At 50.2% G+C, this 20,105-nt stretch overlaps 1 protein-coding gene across 2 annotated transcripts in view; it reads right to left on the bottom strand.

Annotated features, from left to right (window-relative positions):
• The window catches only part of DDHD1 (DDHD domain containing 1), a 65,266-nt gene that overhangs the window by 7,868 nt on the left and 37,293 nt on the right, over window positions 1-20,105 (bottom strand). For both annotated transcript variants that reach the window (XM_088457962.1, XM_088457963.1), the window contains 4 exons: window positions 15,888-15,960; window positions 14,558-14,707; window positions 12,798-13,041; window positions 10,069-10,257 (listed from right to left, as the gene is read on the bottom strand). In XM_088457962.1, coding sequence (XP_088314088.1) covers window positions 10,069-10,257; window positions 12,798-13,041; window positions 14,558-14,707; window positions 15,888-15,960 — 656 coding nt within the window. The remainder of the gene's footprint in view (window positions 1-10,068; window positions 10,258-12,797; window positions 13,042-14,557; window positions 14,708-15,887; window positions 15,961-20,105) is intronic.

The following is a 20,105-nucleotide window of genomic DNA, read 5'->3' as shown; positions in this document are numbered from 1 at the left end:
AGGTCCCCCAGAGGGAGGCCCATCCCATCAGGCCGCAGGTGTATCTTCCTGCTTGGAAGAAGGGCGCCGAGCACTCCAGGCTTGCTTCTTGGGTTTAGAGGCCGTCTTACTCGCAGACTGTCTCGGGAAGGACTGACCTTTCGCCTTACCCTGAACCCAAAAGGAACGAAAAGCCGAACTCCGAACCTTAGCAGGCAGTGCCGCCGAAGGGAGGAAGGCCGACTTGGATTTAGCCAGGGTGTCCACTATTTTGTCCAAGTCCGGACCAAATAGTAATTCCCCATTGAAAGGTAAGGCCTCCAGACCTTTCTTTGAATCAGAGTCCGCTCTCCAGGACCGCAACCATAAGGATCGGCGGGCAGACACCACTGCAGCCGATACCCGCGAGGTCAGCAGACTAGCATCTAAAGAAGCTTCTCCAATGTAAGAAGCAGCGTCCCTCATTTGTCCCAACAACGCCCGCTGGACATCCGGAGCGTCGTCCGGGAAGGTATCTTCCAATGCATTGGCCCACCCCTCAATGGCCTTGGCCACCCAGGAGATGGCCATGGACGGTCGGGCCACCGCCCCGGAGAGGGAGTAAATAGACTTTAAGCAAGTCTCAACTTTCCTGTCCGTGGGATCCTTCAGCGAGGATATCGACGGTAATGGTAAGGTGGCGCCCCGAGTTAAACGGGTGACATGGGAATCCACCGCCGGTGGAGTTTACCATTTTTTACAATGTGCCTCAGGGAAGGGGTAATTAGAAGCCAACCGCTTCTGAGGAAGGAATCTCTTACTGGGCGCCTGCCAAGCTACCGCCATATGATCCGTCAACTGATCCGACAGGGGAAACACCGCAGAAGCCACCTTAGTTTTTTGAAACTAGGAAACTTCGACTTAGGAACCGGTGCCTCATCCTCTATAAGAAGAATAGCTCGCACCGCCCTAACTAGTGCTCGCACATTAATGGACGACTTGGTATCCATTTCCTGGACCGAGGCGTCCGAGTCAGTGTCATCAGGGACCTCCCCATCATCTGAGGAACCCTCTGAGTCCGATACCTGAGCAGCCCGTGTCATGAGTGGGCGTTTTGAAATCCTAGAAGGCATGTCAGTCTGCAACATTGACTGAAAAGCCGAGGAAGCGGCCGCCAAATTTTGCACGGAGTTGGAGAGCACATCCACCTAGGGTGGAGGAGTCACCATAGGGGCCTGAAAAGGTACCACAGGCTGCTGCGGCACAGGGGAAGCCTGTATATACATAGGCAACCCCGCATAGGGACCCACCGACTGAGACCCAGGAGGACTCCGCAATAACTGCGGGACACCCGGGGAATGGGGGATGGTCGGCTGGGGCAACGACCTAGTAGGGAGAGCAGTCGGGACCGACAGACGGTCCGCAATAGACACCAGCACTTGAGAAAACATCGCCCACGGTGGTTCCTGCGCCAGAGAAGGTCTGGATGGGCCAGGAGCCACCTGGCATCGACTACACAGGCCATCCTGTGACAAATCCTCCCTATCTACTCCTGCAGAACAGCGTCCGCAGGAGGCCAACACCGGAGCCACTGAGCGCTCAACCTCCTCGTCTGACATGACAGAATATATTATATATCTGGCACCAGGGTAGAAGTAAAACGCACTCACCGGTGTGCTTAACAACAGCCCACAATATGGCACTGAGTAGCACACAACTGTATGTGACGGACCTCACAAATACGTGATCTATATAAGTGAGGTCAGTAGAAACGCCCCTCCCCCACACACCTGTAGGGCTTGTAGGAGAAGTAAAGGGATAGGTATAAGCTGACAGTAAGTAGAAAATAAGCACAGACAGGCAGCACTAGCAAAAGTCACATACCATGCAGGAAGATATACTCACTGCACCTTTACACTACAATCAACCTGCCCAGATTCAGTGTCTGGGAGGGCTATAGTGCTGTGTACGCTGTCCTTAATCAGGGGAGAGGTACACAGGGGGACCGGTCCGCGTGCTCCCTGAGATCTGCGCTGCCACTGGGAAAATGGCCGCTGGAGACCTCAGAGGAGGAGTGGCCGTGTAACTGCAGCTCAGCGACGCCAGACTGCGTGCCGAAAGGCGCGCTGAGCTGAGGGGAGGAGCCGCTGACAGGGAAGGCTTCCTCCCCTGGCTGGCCATAACCCCAGGGATGCTGGCTTCCCGCTTGCCCCTTTATCCCTGGTGGTCTAGTGGTCCCACGGGTTATGGGGGGGGGCCCGCCGCCACTGCCAGCAGCCTCCGGTCTGTCCCCAGGACCGGAGGCTAAAGGACTGCATTTAAGGCATTCCGCGCGCCGCCGCTAGCCAGCGACGCGCGGCTTACCTGAAGCCCTTCGCTGCCGTCTGTAGTAAAAAGAGATTAAAATAAATAAAATCTAACTTAAAATAAAAAGCTTCTGGGGGCTGCTCCTGCAGCCCCCCTGCGCGGTGACCGACTCCGGCCGGGCACCAGCTTACACTGAGGTGCCTGTGGCTCGGGGGCGGGGTATAGAGGAGGACCCAAGTGCATCCTGGGAGCTAAAAGCTTAACTGTGTGGTGCCCATGGATCCTGTTCCAGCTATAACCCCAAGGTCAACCCTGTGGACCCCCTATGGACCCTGAAGTAGAAATACTAGTATTTCTACGCTCTAACCCACAAACACCCCTCTCCCATCCCCCACACCCCTCATCTGATAGGGGGGGTGGGAGCATGTGACTGTCAAGAATTAATCAGTGACAGCCGCGCTGCACCTACCGGGCAGTCATATCATGCATCTGATAGGGGGGCTGAGAGCATGCGACTGTCCGGAATTCATCAGTGACAGCCGCGCTGCACCTTCCGCGCAGTCATATCATGCATCTGATAGGGGGGGGGGGGGCTGAGAGCATGCGACTGCCGGAAATTAATAAGTGACAGCCGCCTGCACCTTCCGGCCAGTCATATCATGCATCTGATAGGGGGGGGCTGAGAGCATGTGACTGCCGGAAAGTAATAAGTGACAGCCGCCTGCACCTTCCGGCCAGTCATATCATGCATCTGATAGGGGGGGGCTGAGAGCATGTGACTGCCGGAAATTAATAAGTGACAGCCGCCTGCACCTTCCGGCCAGTCATATCATGCCTGTTTAAAAGGGGGAGCCGGGAGCACACAGCTGCACCTGGCTGTTGGCAGTTCTTGCCTGCGGCCGCGGTTCATCCGTAGTGACTGGTTGGGCCACTTGTCAATGGCCGGTGGTGGGAGGCAGCGGGCAGAATTGCTTTGCGGGCCATATTTTGGCTGCCCCTAGTCTAATCACTGGTGCGTGTTATACAGGCTGCCACCTGAAGGTGGAATTAGGTCAGAAATAGTAATAAGTAAAATGAGGAATAACAGACAATAAAGAGGGTGATAGTGTCTAGATAGACACCGGGGGCGGGATGCAATAGAGATGGAGTCTGCCGGAGGTGCGGGGTGTAATAGAGATGGAGTCTGCCGGAGGTGCGGGGTGTAATAGAGATGGAGTCTGCCGGAGGTGCGGGGTGTAATAGAGATGGAGTCTGCCGGAGGTGCGGGGTGTAATAGAGATGGAGTCTGCCGGAGGTGCGGGGTGTAATAGAGATGGAGTCTGCCGGAGGTGCGGGGTGTAATAGAGATGGAGTCTGCCGGAGGTGCGGGGTGTAATAGAGATGGAGTCTGCCGGAGGTGCGGGGTGTAATAGAGATGGAGTCTGCCGGAGGTGCGGGGTGTAATAGAGATGGAGTCTGCCGGAGGTGCGGGGTGTAATAGAGATGGAGTCTGCCGGAGGTGCGGGGTGTAGACTGATCTTGATCGTTTTATTTTACAGTTGCAGTCACTTACAAGGCAAGACCGAACTGGCTTTGCCCAGTAAATGACTGCAAATTTAATAAACGATCGAGATCAGTCTACATCCCGCACCTCCGGCATACTCCATCTCTATTACATCCCGCACCTCCGGCATACTCCATCTCTATTACACCCCGCACCTCCGGCAGACTCCATCTCTATTACACCCCTCACCTCCGGCAGACTCCATCTCTATTACACCCCGCACCTCCGGCAGATTCCATCTCTATTACACCCCGCACCTCCGGCAGACTCCATCTCTATTACACCCCGCACCTCCGGCAGACTCCATCTCTATTACACCCCGCACCTCCGGCAGACTCCATCTCTATTACACCCCGCACCTCCGGCATACTCCATCTCTATTACACCCCGCACCTCCGGCAGACTCCATCTCTATTACACCCCGCACCTCCGGCAGACTCCATCTCTATTACACCCCGCACCTCCGGCAGACTCCATCTCTATTACACCCCGCACCTCCGGCATACTCCATCTCTATTACATCCCGCACCTCCGGCATACTCCATCTCTATTACATCCCGCACCTCCGGCATACTCCATCTCTATTACACCCCGCACCTCCGGCAGACTCCATCTCTATTACACCCCTCACCTCCGGCAGACTCCATCTCTATTACACCCCGCACCTCCGGCAGATTCCATCTCTATTACACCCCGCACCTCCGGCAGACTCCATCTCTATTACACCCCGCACCTTCGGCAGACTCCATCTCTATTACACCCCGCACCTCCGGCAGACTCCATCTCTATTACACCCCGCACCTCCGGCATACTCCATCTCTATTACACCCCGCACCTCCGGCAGACTCCATCTCTATTACACCCCGCACCTCCGGCAGACTCCATCTCGATTACACCCCGCACCTCCGGCAGACTCCATCTCTATTACACCCCGCACCTCCGGCAGACTCCATCTCTATTACACCCCGCACCTCCGGCATACTCCATCTCTATTACATCCCGCACCTCCGGCATACTCCATCTCTATTACATCCCGCACCTCCGGCATACTCCATCTCTATTACATCCCGCACCTCCGGCAGACTCCATCTCTATTACATCCCGCACCTCCGGCATACTCCATCTCTATTACACCCCGCACCTCCGGCAGACTCCATCTCTATTACACCCCTCACCTCCGGCAGACTCCATCTCTATTACACCCCGCACCTCCGGCATACTCCATCTCTATTACATCCCGCACCTCCGGCATACTCCATCTCTATTACATCCCGCACCTCCGGCAGACTCCATCTCTATTACATCCCGCACCTCCGGCATACTCCATCTCTATTACACCCCGCACCTCCGGCAGACTCCATCTCTATTACACCCCTCACCTCCGGCAGACTCCATCTCTATTACACCCCGCACCTCCGGCAGATTCCATCTCTATTACACCCCGCACCTCCGGCAGACTCCATCTCTATTACACCCCGCACCTTCGGCAGACTCCATCTCTATTACACCCCGCACCTCCGGCAGACTCCATCTCTATTACACCCCGCACCTCCGGCATACTCCATCTCTATTACACCCCGCACCTCCGGCAGACTCCATCTCTATTACACCCCGCACCTCCGGCAGACTCCATCTCGATTACACCCCGCACCTCCGGCAGACTCCATCTCTATTACACCCCGCACCTCCGGCAGACTCCATCTCTATTACACCCCGCACCTCCGGCATACTCCATCTCTATTACATCCCGCACCTCCGGCATACTCCATCTCTATTACATCCCGCACCTCCGGCATACTCCATCTCTATTACATCCCGCACCTCCGGCAGACTCCATCTCTATTACATCCCGCACCTCCGGCATACTCCATCTCTATTACACCCCGCACCTCCGGCAGACTCCATCTCTATTACACCCCTCACCTCCGGCAGACTCCATCTCTATTACACCCCGCACCTCCGGCATACTCCATCTCTATTACATCCCGCACCTCCGGCATACTCCATCTCTATTACATCCCGCACCTCCGGCAGACTCCATCTCTATTACATCCCGCACCTCCGGCATACTCCATCTCTATTACACCCCGCACCTCCGGCAGACTCCATCTCTATTACACCCCTCACCTCCGGCAGACTCCATCTCTATTACACCCCGCACCTCCGGCAGATTCCATCTCTATTACACCCCGCACCTCCGGCAGACTCCATCTCTATTACACCCCGCACCTTCGGCAGACTCCATCTCTATTACACCCCGCACCTCCGGCAGACTCCATCTCTATTACACCCCGCACCTCCGGCAGACTCCATCTCTATTACACCCCGCACCTCCGGCAGACTCCATCTCTATTACACCCCGCACCTCCGGCAGACTCCATCTCGATTACACCCCGCACCTCCGGCAGACTCCATCTCTATTACACCCCGCACCTCCGGCAGACTCCATCTCTATTACACCCCGCACCTCCGGCAGACTCCATCTCTATTACACCCCGCACCTCCGGCAGATTCCATCTCTATTACACCCCGCACCTCCGGCAGACTCCATCTCTATTACACCCCGCACCTTCGGCAGACTCCATCTCTATTACACCCCGCACCTCCGGCAGACTCCATCTCTATTACACCCCGCACCTCCGGCAGACTCCATCTCTATTACACCCCGCACCTCCGGCAGACTCCATCTCTATTACACCCCGCACCTCCGGCAGACTCCATCTCTATTACACCCCGCACCTCCGGCAGACTCCATCTCTATTACACCCCGCACCTCCGGCAGACTCCATCTCTATTACACCCCGCACCTCCGGCAGACTCCATCTCTATTACACCCCGCACCTCCGGCAGACTCCATCTCTATTACACCCCGCACCTCCGGCAGACTCCATCTCTATTACACCCCGCACCTCCGGCAGACTCCATCTCTATTACACCCCGCACCTCCGGCAGACTCCATCTCTATTACACCCCGCACCTTCGGCAGACTCCATCTCTATTACACCCCTCACCTCCGGCAGACTCCATCTCTATTACACCCCGCACCTCCGGCATACTCCATCTCTATTACACCCCGCACCTCCGGCAGACTCCATCTCTATTACACCCCGCACCTCCGGCAGACTCCATCTCGATTACACCCCGCACCTCCGGCAGACTCCATCTCTATTACACCCCGCACCTCCGGCAGACTCCATCTCTATTACACCCCGCACCTCCGGCATACTCCATCTCTATTACATCCCGCACCTCCGGCATACTCCATCTCTATTACATCCCGCACCTCCGGCATACTCCATCTCTATTACATCCCGCACCTCCGGCAGACTCCATCTCTATTACATCCCGCACCTCCGGCATACTCCATCTCTATTACACCCCGCACCTCCGGCAGACTCCATCTCTATTACACCCCTCACCTCCGGCAGACTCCATCTCTATTACACCCCGCACCTCCGGCATACTCCATCTCTATTACATCCCGCACCTCCGGCATACTCCATCTCTATTACATCCCGCACCTCCGGCAGACTCCATCTCTATTACATCCCGCACCTCCGGCATACTCCATCTCTATTACACCCCGCACCTCCGGCAGACTCCATCTCTATTACACCCCTCACCTCCGGCAGACTCCATCTCTATTACACCCCGCACCTCCGGCAGATTCCATCTCTATTACACCCCGCACCTCCGGCAGACTCCATCTCTATTACACCCCGCACCTTCGGCAGACTCCATCTCTATTACACCCCGCACCTCCGGCAGACTCCATCTCTATTACACCCCGCACCTCCGGCAGACTCCATCTCTATTACACCCCGCACCTCCGGCAGACTCCATCTCTATTACACCCCGCACCTCCGGCAGACTCCATCTCGATTACACCCCGCACCTCCGGCAGACTCCATCTCTATTACACCCCGCACCTCCGGCAGACTCCATCTCTATTACACCCCGCACCTCCGGCATACTCCATCTCTATTACATCCCGCACCTCCGGCATACTCCATCTCTATTACATCCCGCACCTCCGGCATACTCCATCTCTATTACATCCCGCACCTCCGGCAGACTCCATCTCTATTACATCCCGCACCTCCGGCATACTCCATCTCTATTACACCCCGCACCTCCGGCAGACTCCATCTCTATTACACCCCTCACCTCCGGCAGACTCCATCTCTATTACACCCCGCACCTCCGGCAGACTCCATCTCTATTACACCCCGCACCTCCGGCAGATTCCATCTCTATTACACCCCGCACCTCCGGCAGACTCCATCTCTATTACACCCCGCACCTTCGGCAGACTCCATCTCTATTACACCCCGCACCTCCGGCAGACTCCATCTCTATTACACCCCGCACCTCCGGCAGACTCCATCTCTATTACACCCCGCACCTCCGGCAGACTCCATCTCGATTACACCCCGCACCTCCGGCAGACTCCATCTCGATTACACCCCGCACCTCCGGCAGACTCCATCTCTATTACACCCCGCACCTCCGGCAGACTCCATCTCTATTACACCCCGCACCTCCGGCATACTCCATCTCTATTACATCCCGCACCTCCGGCATACTCCATCTCTATTACATCCCGCACCTCCGGCATACTCCATCTCTATTACATCCCGCACCTCCGGCAGACTCCATCTCTATTACACCCCGCACCTCCGGCAGACTCCATCTCTATTACATCCCGCACCTCCGGCAGACTCCATCTCTATTACACCCCGCACCTCCGGCATACTCCATCTCTATTACATCCCGCACCTCCGGCATACTCCATCTCTATTACATCCCGCACCTCCGGCATACTCCATCTCTATTACATCCCGCACCTCCGGCAGACTCCATCTCTATTACACCCCGCACCTCCGGCAGACTCCATCTCTATTACACCCCTCACCTCCGGCAGACTCCATCTCTATTACACCCCGCACCTCCGGCAGACTCCATCTCTATTACACCCCGCACCTCCGGCAGATTCCATCTCTATTACACCCCGCACCTCCGGCAGACTCCATCTCTATTACACCCCGCACCTCCGGCAGACTCCATCTCTATTACACCCCGCACCTCCGGCAGACTCCATCTCTATTACACCCCGCACCTCCGGCAGACTCCATCTCTATTACACCCCGCACCTCCGGCAGACTCCATCTCTATTACACCCCGCACCTCCGGCAGACTCCATCTCTATTACACCCCGCACCTCCGGCAGACTCCATCTCTATTACACCCCGCACCTCCGGCAGACTCCATCTCTATTACACCCCGCACCTCCGGCAGACTCCATCTCTATTACACCCCGCACCTCCGGCAGACTCCATCTCTATTACACCCCGCACCTCCGGCAGACTCCATCTCTATTACACCCCGCACCTCCGGCAGACTCCATCTCTATTACACCCCGCACCTCCGGCAGACTCCATCTCTATTACACCCCGCACCTCCGGCAGACTCCATCTCTATTACACCCCGCACCTCCGGCAGACTCCATCTCTATTACACCCCGCACCTCCGGCAGACTCCATCTCTATTACACCCCGCACCTCCGGCAGACTCCATCTCTATTACACCCCGCACCTCCGGCAGACTCCATCTCTATTACACCCCGCACCTCCGGCAGACTCCATCTCTATTACATCCCGCCCCAGAAGTTAGACAGTCAATAGGTTGACTGGGACAATAGGTAGACAGGGACAAAAGGTCGACACACTAAAGGTCGACATGTGAAAAGGTCAACGTGTACAAATGGTCGACAAGGTCAAAAAGGTTGTCAAAAATGGACGACATAAAAAAATGCTTGCCGCAGAAAATTTGTCTGACTGGATACCGGAAAATATAAGCAATGCCAGCGCCAAGGCCAGGCAACTGGAGTCGACTCAAACGAGTGAACCCAGAGTGGACGCCTGGGAAGGATGATAACGAAAAACATTCTGAGGGTCTGTATGCACTATTGGTGGGGGCAAGGGAGCGGAGGATGGGGGAATATACTACGCTGTGATTGGCCATCACACTCGGCGTAGCAAGGAGCGCAGATGGTCTCTACCTACGTTTTTAAGCTTTAACAAAATAATTATACTTTCGCGGCAATGACACAAAAACTTACAGTGATAAAGGCACAGATGTACAAACACAAAGTACCGACACAAGCATTTCATCACCTTTGCATTTCAGTAACGGTTTAATAAGAACAGGCTTAGCTTATAGAGAGGTTCCGGTGTATTCCCCTACTGCTAGAGTCTCACCTGTGGCCTCCAGTGAGCCTGATACGCTGTGCGGGAGAGCCAGGGGCGCGGTGCTCTGACTCTGCACCGGCTTTTTCTCATCCCCTTCGGCTGCCTCTTTTACTTCATAACCTTGTGAAGTGGTTGCACTAGAACGTGCAAATCTTGAGAACAACATCCCACCGAGACCTTTCCCGATGCTTGCCGCACCTACACGACACAAGAACTGCGATGTGAGAGAGCAAGGCAAAATCCCCAAACTAGGCTGCCATCTAGTGGCCAGAAGCAGGAATTGCACATTTAGGATTCTGTTAACATTAATGCAGCGCTATCACCTTGTAGAATGGAACTATTTCTAGGGATTACCCCGCCCCTATCCATTCTGTTATAGCCCAGGCTTAAAACTAATTGAGGCGGAAAAGGTCCAATCACAAGCTGCAAAACAAAATAAAATTGGTGCTTGTAATTGGTCCTCCCAGTCGCACACCCCTCCACCAGCATTTAATGTTGGTTAACAAGATTACATTTGGCTGTTTTGTATTACATAACCAGCAAACCCCTGGGAAAATTGGGTGACAAACGCCAAGAAAACTAATTTTGTTATATTTTATATTTGATTTTCTTCTTAACTTGAAAAGCGCATAAAAATCACCAAGATATGGATAAGCCCTTAATTTGGGGCAAACAAAGATGAGAAATGAAATGATGAACATTCAGAACTCTAGTTATAGACCTGTAAAAGGGCTATAAAAGGTAAAATACTGGATTCCCTAGTAATCTATAGTCCCGTAATAACTAATACATCTTATACATGACGACTGAGGTCCCTTGACCAAAGGTCTAAAACAGAAATGCTGTTTTCTGCAGTCAGACTATAGGGATGTTATATACATAACAAGGTGCGGAACGCCGGTGTGGTACGGGGGCAACTGGTTTCTGAGCTTGACCACCAATTGCAGACTAGGATACAAAGGATGACCGAACTCATACATACAGTTCTGTAATGTACATAACAGGTCTCCTATATACACACACAGGTCTGTAATCTACATAATAGGTCTCCTATATACACAGGTCTGTAATCTCCATAACAGGTCTCCTATATACACACACACACAGGTCTGTAATCTACATAACAGGTCTCCTATATACACACACAGGTCTGCAATCTACATAACAGATCTCCTATATATACACACAGGTCTGTAATCTACATAACAGGTCTCCTATATACACACACACAGGTCTGTAATCTACATAACAGGTCTCCTATATACACACACAGGTCTGTAATCTACATAATAGGTCTCCTATATACACAGGTCTGTAATCTCCATAACAGGTCTCCTATATACACACACACAGGTCTGTAATCTACATAACAGGTCTCCTATATACACACACACAGGTCTGTAATCTCCATAACAGGTCTCCTATATACACACACACAGGTCTGTAATCTACATAACAGGTCTCCTATATACACACACACAGGTCTGTAATCTACATAACAGGTCTCCTATATACACACACACAGGTCTGTAATCTACATAACAGGTCTCCTAAACACACACAGGTCTGTAATCTACATAACAGGTCTCCTATATACACACACACAGGTCTGTAATCTACATAACAGGTCTCCTATACACACACACACACACACACATACAAGTCTGTAATCTACATAACAGGTCTCCTATATACACACACTGGTCTGTAATATACATAACAGGTCTCCTATATACACACACAGGTCTGTAATCTACATAACAGGTCTCCTATATACACACAGGTCTGTAACCTACATAACAGGTCTCCTATACACACACAGGTCTGTAATCTACATAACAGGTCTCCTATATAGACACACACAGGTCTGTCATCTACATAACAGGTCTCCTATATACACACACTGGTCTGTAATCTACATAATAGGTCTCCTATATACACACACAGGTCTGTAATCTACATAACAGGTCTCCTATATACACACACAGGTCTGTAATCTACATAATAGGTCTCCTATATACACACAGGTCTGTAATCTACATAACAGGTCTCCTATATACACACACACAGGTCTGTAATCTACATAACAGGTCTCCTATATACACACACACAGGTCTGTAATCTCCATAACAGGTCTCCTATATACACACACAGGTCTGTAATCTACATAACAGGTCTCCTATATACACACAGGTCTGTAATCTACATAACAGGTCTCCTATACACACACAGGTCTGTAATCTACATAATAGGTCTCCTATATACACACACTGGTCTGTAATCTACATAATAGGTCTCCTATATACACACACAGGTCTGTAATCTACATAACAGGTCTCCTATATACACACACACAGGTCTGTAATCTCCATAACAGGTCTCCTATATACACACACACAGGTCTGTAATCTACATAACAGGTCTCCTATATACACACAGGTCTGTAATCTACATAACAGGTCTCCTATATACACACAGGTCTGTAATCTACATAACAGGTCTCCTATATACACACACAGGTCTGTAATCTACATAACAGGTTTCCTATACACACACACACAAAGGTCTTACGTAAGGAAACATACTAGCATCAAAGAAACAGTCCACGACAGATATTAGTACATACATTACAGATATTAGTACATACATTAGATCAAGTTAAAAAAATATATATATAGTTGCAGTCCCTTTAAATTTATTCCTTGCAGAAACATAGCCGACTTTCCCATAGACTTTACCTAGTATACTTGCTTTGCCTATATTTGTTATGGACTCGCCATAGTGTCGCCGAGGCAGGACCGGTGAAGTGCTTGGGCTGGGGATGCTTTCGGTATCGGACATTGAGGTAGTTTCTTTGGATGGGTTGATGAGACACGGTTTCATTTGCTTGTAGGGAACGGTGTTTGTGGTGTGGGAGGAGTGGATCTGGACGGGTGAAACGTTGTTGTAGTGCTTCAGTATTAAGGGCTCCAGTCTGTAGGCCTGAGGACAAACAGGACGATAGGAAACAAACCGGCCAATGAGATACTGACGTTTGGCGTTATGACTGTTTCAGGGCTAAAAAACTAAAATCACAATATTTTTTAATGTTTTAAAATAGACAAAGTGCAGACTGCCTACAGCCGGGACATCTAACGTAGTACGTTATACTGGGAGACCGCACAAGTCTCCCCATTGGGGGACCCGCTGAATCGGAAGCACGCCGAAGCCCAGGTGAGGAAATCACTGTGTTTTATCTTATCCTGAACTAAAACTAAATGTAACATGTTCAGATTAATATGAATAAAACCTCATACAGTGATCTGTAGTCTGATACAATGCTGGTATCACAGGTGACACAGAGGCAGGACTTCAGCATCGCTATTTGTATACTACAAAGTACAGTGCTCGGCTATGGCAAAGTATCATTTAGAGTCGTGGTTCCTAAACTCAGTCCTCAAGGATATACTAACAGTCCAGGTTTGAAGGATATCCATGATTGAGCAGAGATGGTTCAATCAAATTGACCGAGGTACTAATAAAGTCACCTGTATACAAGCATGGATAGCCTTAACACACGGCCTATTAGGTTTAGGCTGCAGGGGGTGGGGAGGTTAGGTTTAGGCACTGGGGGGGAGGGTTAGGTTTAGGCTGCAGGGGGGTAGGGCTAGGTTTAGGCTGCAGGGGGGGAGGGTTAGGCACTAGGGGAGAGGGTTAGGTTTAGGCACTAGGGGAGAGGGTTAGGTTTAGGCACTAGGGGAGAGGGTTAGGTTTAGGCACTAGGGGAGAGGGTTAGGTTTAGGCACTAGGGGAGAGGGTTAGGTTTAGGCACTAGGGTTGAGGGTTACGTTTAGGCACTAGGGGAGAGGGTTAGGTTTAGGCACTAGGGGAGAGGGTTAGGTTTAGGCACTAGGGGAGAGGGTTAGGTTTAGGCACTAGGGGAGAGGGTTAGGTTTAGGCACTAGGGGAGAGGGTTAGGTTTAGGCACTAGGGGGAGGGTTATGTTTAGGAACTGGGGGTGGGAGGTTAGGTTTAGGCACTAGGGGAGAGGGTTAGATTTAGGCACTAGGGGTGAGGTTAGGTTTAGGCACTAGGGGGGAGGTTAGGTTTAGGCACTAGGGGGGAGGTTAGGTTTAGGCACTAGGGGGGAGGTTAGGTTTAGGCACTAGGGGAGAGGGTTAGGTTTAGGCTGCAGGGGGGGAGGGTTAGGTTTAGGCTGCAGGGGGGGAGGGTTAGGTTTAGGCACTAGGAGAGAGGGTTAGGTTTAGGCACTAGGAGAGAGGGTTAGGTTTAGGCGGCAGGGAATGGCGAGGTTTAGGCACTGGGGGGGGGTTAGGTTTTGGGCAGCTGGGAGGGAGGGTTAGGGGAGAGGATTCTGACTGACAGGTGTCTGTATCCTAACCCTGTCGGGATGCTGACTTAAAGATTCTTTCCGCTAAGATCCTGAGCACCAGCATCCCGTACCCAACCCCCTGCAGACATGTTTTCTTTTCCATCTGTGTAATAATTAGACACTTACCACTGGATCTGCGGGGTGGAATATATTAAATAAACGATTACAAATAGCTCGAGGCAAAATATGATCTTGAGTTCCGCGATTCCCAGGACGGATGCCACGCAGCGCCAGAAAAACCGCTAGGGGCGAACCCATGCAGAAGAAATTCTCAACCTAAAAATGGGAATAACAGAGGTTGTGCAGGTAAATGTTAGTGCAAATGAACAAGCTACAGAGGCTACACATAAGCCAAACTAACTGTCCATTACAGCTACAGCCCATAGCAGATCTCACCATTACAGCTCCCAGACAGGTCAGTTATACAACATAATTACATATACTGCTGTGTTCTGCACTTTACACTGTGATTTAGTCACAGAGCAGACTGAGAACAGATCTACGTCACTGTCGTCATGTGATCAGAACACGGGAAACATTACATGACTTATCCAACAAGACTTGGTTGTCAGCCGCGGCCCCTGTTACTCAATTCAATGCAGCAATCGCTTTTAAACCCATCAAAGTCATTAAGAAATTCGAGATGCTCCGAGAGTGGAAATAGAAATGCTGCTAATTATCATTATTATTTCATATCACGCAAATTAGCAATGGCCATTTGTCATCCCAGCTGTTGTTATAGCTCCTTGCAGGGATTTTCCACCATCTGATGACTCAGTTAATGGCTCGTGTCTGCCAGTATGTACATTGGCATTGCTTCATCTGTCTGCCTTCTTTCTGTGCTCTTCAGTTAGGTCTTTACATGAACAGGAAGTAGTTTACGTGTGCTGCCCAGGGATATGACAGCTGCATCACGGGACAACAAAAATAAAAACACTTCTGCCTGATAATATAGATACACGGCTGCAGAGCACGGACAGGAGACGAAAACTAGCAACAGATACAATTCAACTGACAATTGGAGCATCCGCCCAGTTACAGTATATTTATTTATATAAAATATATATATCTTCTCTATACAAACGGGCAGCGCCACTCGGCGTAGTATCAATAGAAAATTGTATTCGTTACATCATGATATAACGAATACAATTTTCTATTGATGCTACACCGAGTGGCGCTGCCCGTTTGTATAAAGAAGGTTCACATTTTTCCAGAGGGCACCGGTGGACCTTATTAAGATCGTGGGAGTGCCAGACTGAAGGATAAAAAATATATATATATATATATATATATATATATATATAAAACAATGGCGCACGGGAGGAAATAGCGATTACTGGGAGATACCCTGGCAGATGATGGGTTAAGGATGAACTTTTCCCAAAACTGGGTGCGCCCCAATGTAAAAAGAAACTAAACTATACCTGCGCCTATAAGCCTGAACTTTACTCACCTTAAATTTTAAGGCGGGGGCATTAGACACTGAATTCTTAAGCCCATGTAACCGGTCTTCCAGTTCTTTTAACCTAAAAATAAATGGGCAATGTACAAATGTAGATTTAATTCCACTTCTGGCAACTCATTTACACTGTAAAGAAAAATAAACTGGATAGGTGATGGCACTTTTACCAAGCAAAGCCTACGCCCAGAACAGGATGGTGCCAATATAACTAATAATATCACCTGCTTGTGAATATACGGGGTGACAAGGTTATATAATATCAAAACATTAACAATATTTCCTTCTATAAGGTCCATAAAATACATAATAATAGACCAAACGTTCAGCCCGCATCAGTCAGTCTACACTGCCAAAATAGGACATGAACAATATTAGCAGAGATTCATTAACTACAAGATGTACAACCTGTGGATGTAGTGACACTTATTACTCAGAAAACGCCGTAGACCATACGCCAGGAAAGTGATCGAGTAGCCAATGACGAGATATATAGCTATATACTGGGGGCAACACAAATTATAATAATAATTATAATAATGTTTTCTTCGATACAGAAGATTAGATATCTAGATAAGTTGACTAAAGCTGCATACACACGTAAAGATTTTCTGTCCAACCATCCAACTAGTTGATTGGTTGGAATGAAAACCTGGTAACGTATGGGAGTAACTGATGATCAGCAATTTGCTCCCAAACACTGGAAAATGGACAAAAACTGTTGTTTGAACAAATTGTTTAGATCAAACATTTAACAAACTTGTCTGACGCCATTTTCATCTGTTTTCCGGCATTTAGGAGCAAATTGCTGATCATCAGTTACTCCCATACATTACCAGATTTTCATTCCAACCCATCAACTAGTTGGATGGTTGCACAGAAAATCTTTACGTGTGTATGCACGATTACATATTATTATCCAGGTCTGTCTGGCTCTTGGAATATAAATTACGTCTCCTCTCGCCCACAGAGACACAGAGCTCATCTTAGGGAATGAGGCCTCAGTGTTCAGTTTATGTCGCATTGCCGTCTCCCGTATACCCCAAGCCAGGCGTCACGGCCTTCCCGTATTCATGCACATGTGTGTGCGGGCAAACGTGACAGAGACCAGCCACCCACATACAATGAAATAAATACACTAAGTGCAGAAAGAGAGTATCTTTGTACCCATTGTAAAATCTATTTCTCTGAGTCTATCTGGGGGACACTGTAAACTGTGGGTTTAGAGGGAAAGCTGAGGAGTAGGCACTAAACCGTTAAACAATTGAAGTTGAAACTCTGCCCCCCCTAAGCCCTCCCACTCCATCCAGACTTCGTAGAAGGCACGAAAATTTGTATTAGGGATGGCCATCCACTGTCTAAACATAAGTGGTCTACATCAATGGGAGGAGAGCATTAATGGTTTACACCAGGGGTATTCAACATGCAACCCCACAGCTGCTGTGGAACTGCACATCCCAGCATGCCCTGCCACAGTTTTAGCATGCCCTAACAGCAGGGGTATACAACAGCAGCAGGAGGGCCGCACGTTGAATACCCCTGGTTTACATAATCGGTCGCCAGCTCTGCAGCGGTTTCAACCCCGTGTGGAGGCGGGACTCAGCATTCCAACCAGGGAAGTAGGTGGGGCTGCACTGGTCACATTGTGGGGGTGGGGCTATTTCAAGTGAAACCCCAAACCCCTTGGAACCCTGCCACCCCATCCCGACTTTAGTGATTTATCCAACAAAGCTGAAAGGAGAACAATGTGCAACAGGCACAGTCAAAACCACCATCTGGGAGGGAAGGCAGCGGCCCCACAGATGTACTGAGACAAATCGATTTTACGGTAAGTACAAAAATCCTGTTTTGTCCTATCTGGGGGGACACTGCAGACTGTGGGACTTCCCAAAGGAAGCCTTATAGAGGGGGGTGCCCATGGCTACAAACCTAAAAAAACTTAAAACGTGAAAGTGCGTACAGAAGACCATAAAGCCACCCTGCACAGCTGCTCAACCAAGGCAACTCTGCTGCACCACCCAAGTAGCACTCACAGCCCGAGAAGAGTAAGCTACGATGAAATCCAGTACTGGCACGCCCAAGAGACAGAAGCCAGTCTGATAAGAGACAATCCACCAAGCAATGGCCTATTTGAAGGCAGACCACAGCCCCGTTTGTGAGCAGAGAACCAAGAGACCGTCCGGATCTACGAATAACCACAGTCAGATACGTATAAAGATACAAACACTCAAAAAACATCTAAAGATGACGAGGAGAGGCAGAGTCAGAAGAACTAGACTTTCCGAAGGCCAGCAGCACAGCCACCCAGGTCAGAAGAAAACCAGACACCACTTTAGGATGGTACCCAACACCACTCTGTCGAATTTAGTACCAACAAGAGGGAACAAGGAGAGGGTCACCAAAATAGAGGCCTGCCTGTCCAAAGCATTGGCTAGCAACAACAAGACTATCCAAGAATGAAACTCCACCTGCACCTGATTCAGCAGGCTCCACAGGCCTGTGGAAGAGCGACCAAGACCAGAGTCAGGTCAGGAGGAACATAAGGAGGTCGAATGTGGACCCTGGAGAATAGCCCGATCCTCCAGAATTAAAGCTGCTTCAGAAACAGGGCAGACAAGGCCGATACATGAATTTTCAGAATTTGGACCAAAAGGACTTCCTAAAAGGAAAGGAGGCGTGAACTCACACAACCCAATGTTTGGGCCCCAAACTCGATGGCAAATGTCAACAGCAGCATGCTAACGAGCCATAAATATGGTCCAGCTACATCTTCAGGAAACACAACTTGGACATCAAGTTCAAAGCTACAAATTCCATGCCATAAAGGCCAGATGAGTTACAACAGGGTGCAGAATGGTCCTTGACTTAGAAAATCTCCAGACACCAATGAGGTTCCCACCAACATGGCCAGCGGGACTGCATACCAAGCCCTTCTGGGCCAATCCAGAGCGTTGAACACAAGCTCTCTCACACCTGATGTGCCAGAGAACCTGTGGCAGCATGGAGAGTACTAGAAAAAAAATAACCCAGGCGACAAAGGACCTTCTGGCGGTCATGGCATCCACCAAAGGCATCGTCTGAGGGTCCCTGGTCTTCACCCAATAACAAGGAGGTTTCTAATTCAAGTGGAAGCTAGGATATCATAGGGCCCATCAGTCCACCATCAAGGAGAATAACTTCTGATTAAGCTGCCACAAACCGGGAAACCGTGTGCCGACTGTGGAAGTAAGCCACCCAGTCGATCACCCCTAGGATGAAGACAGCCAAGATGACTGATACAATCCCCTCACAAAATAGTATGACGCGAGAGGTCTCTGCCATGACCAGGTGGCTCCTGATCCGGTCATTAAGCACACTCCTCAGTCTGTAAGGTATGTGAAGGTGTCTGCCCAGCAGAACCCACTGGAAGTGTACAGCACATTCAAGACTGTTTCCAGTTCAAGCACATTGATGGGATGGGAAGCTGTCTCAATGGACAAGAGGTACTGATGACCTGAAGCCCCACAGGCAATGCATCCCAGTCCCGTCAAGAGTCCTTTCCCAGACCAAAGGTTGGCAGCCATGCACTTTTTGGACTGGTAGAGCGAGTGAATTTGAGTGAAGGATCTGGGCGCTGCTCAGCCAAGGACTGTGACCATTGTAGGAAGCTCCCTACAGAGCTTAGACTAAGCCACAAGGATCTAATAACCCTACAGAATCCGTCGGTATAAAACTGGTAACACAGGCTAGGGATCTGAGGCCAGAAGGAAGTACCACCAACTACCCATAGCTCAGAATAATGGTCCCAACAATGTAAACTCTCCACTGGAACCATTGGAAAAATGTGCTCCAGCTATACTGGCAGAACAACTAAGACCCATAAAACAGAAGAGGGGGGAGAGATCTATCTGCTAGAGCAACACTCCAAAGGATGCAAACCCCTGGCCCCAAACTGGTCTGACTGGAGACCGTAACCTGGAACCAGAAAACAAACTGGTAGAACTGGGTACAAATTCACTTGAACCACCACTAAGATCAGCCCTAATCAGTCACTACGCCAATAGAGGACCAGGTATTGTCTTCCTAAAAAGTAGTAGTGAATCACAAGTACAATCTCATTAAAATGATCCACTGCTCCACAAGAGCACCAGACATGATCCCAGGACCCAAATGGAAGTAAGACAAGTTAGAGAAGCTCCAGAGACTTAAGCAACCCTGTATGAAGGTCATATG

The sequence above is a fragment of the Taudactylus pleione genome, unplaced genomic scaffold (assembly GCF_031769625.1).
Source record: "Taudactylus pleione unplaced genomic scaffold, aTauple2 ptg000796l, whole genome shotgun sequence".
Lineage (NCBI taxonomy): Eukaryota > Metazoa > Chordata > Amphibia > Anura > Myobatrachidae > Taudactylus > Taudactylus pleione.
This window is presented reverse-complemented; position numbering and strand designations above follow the sequence as displayed.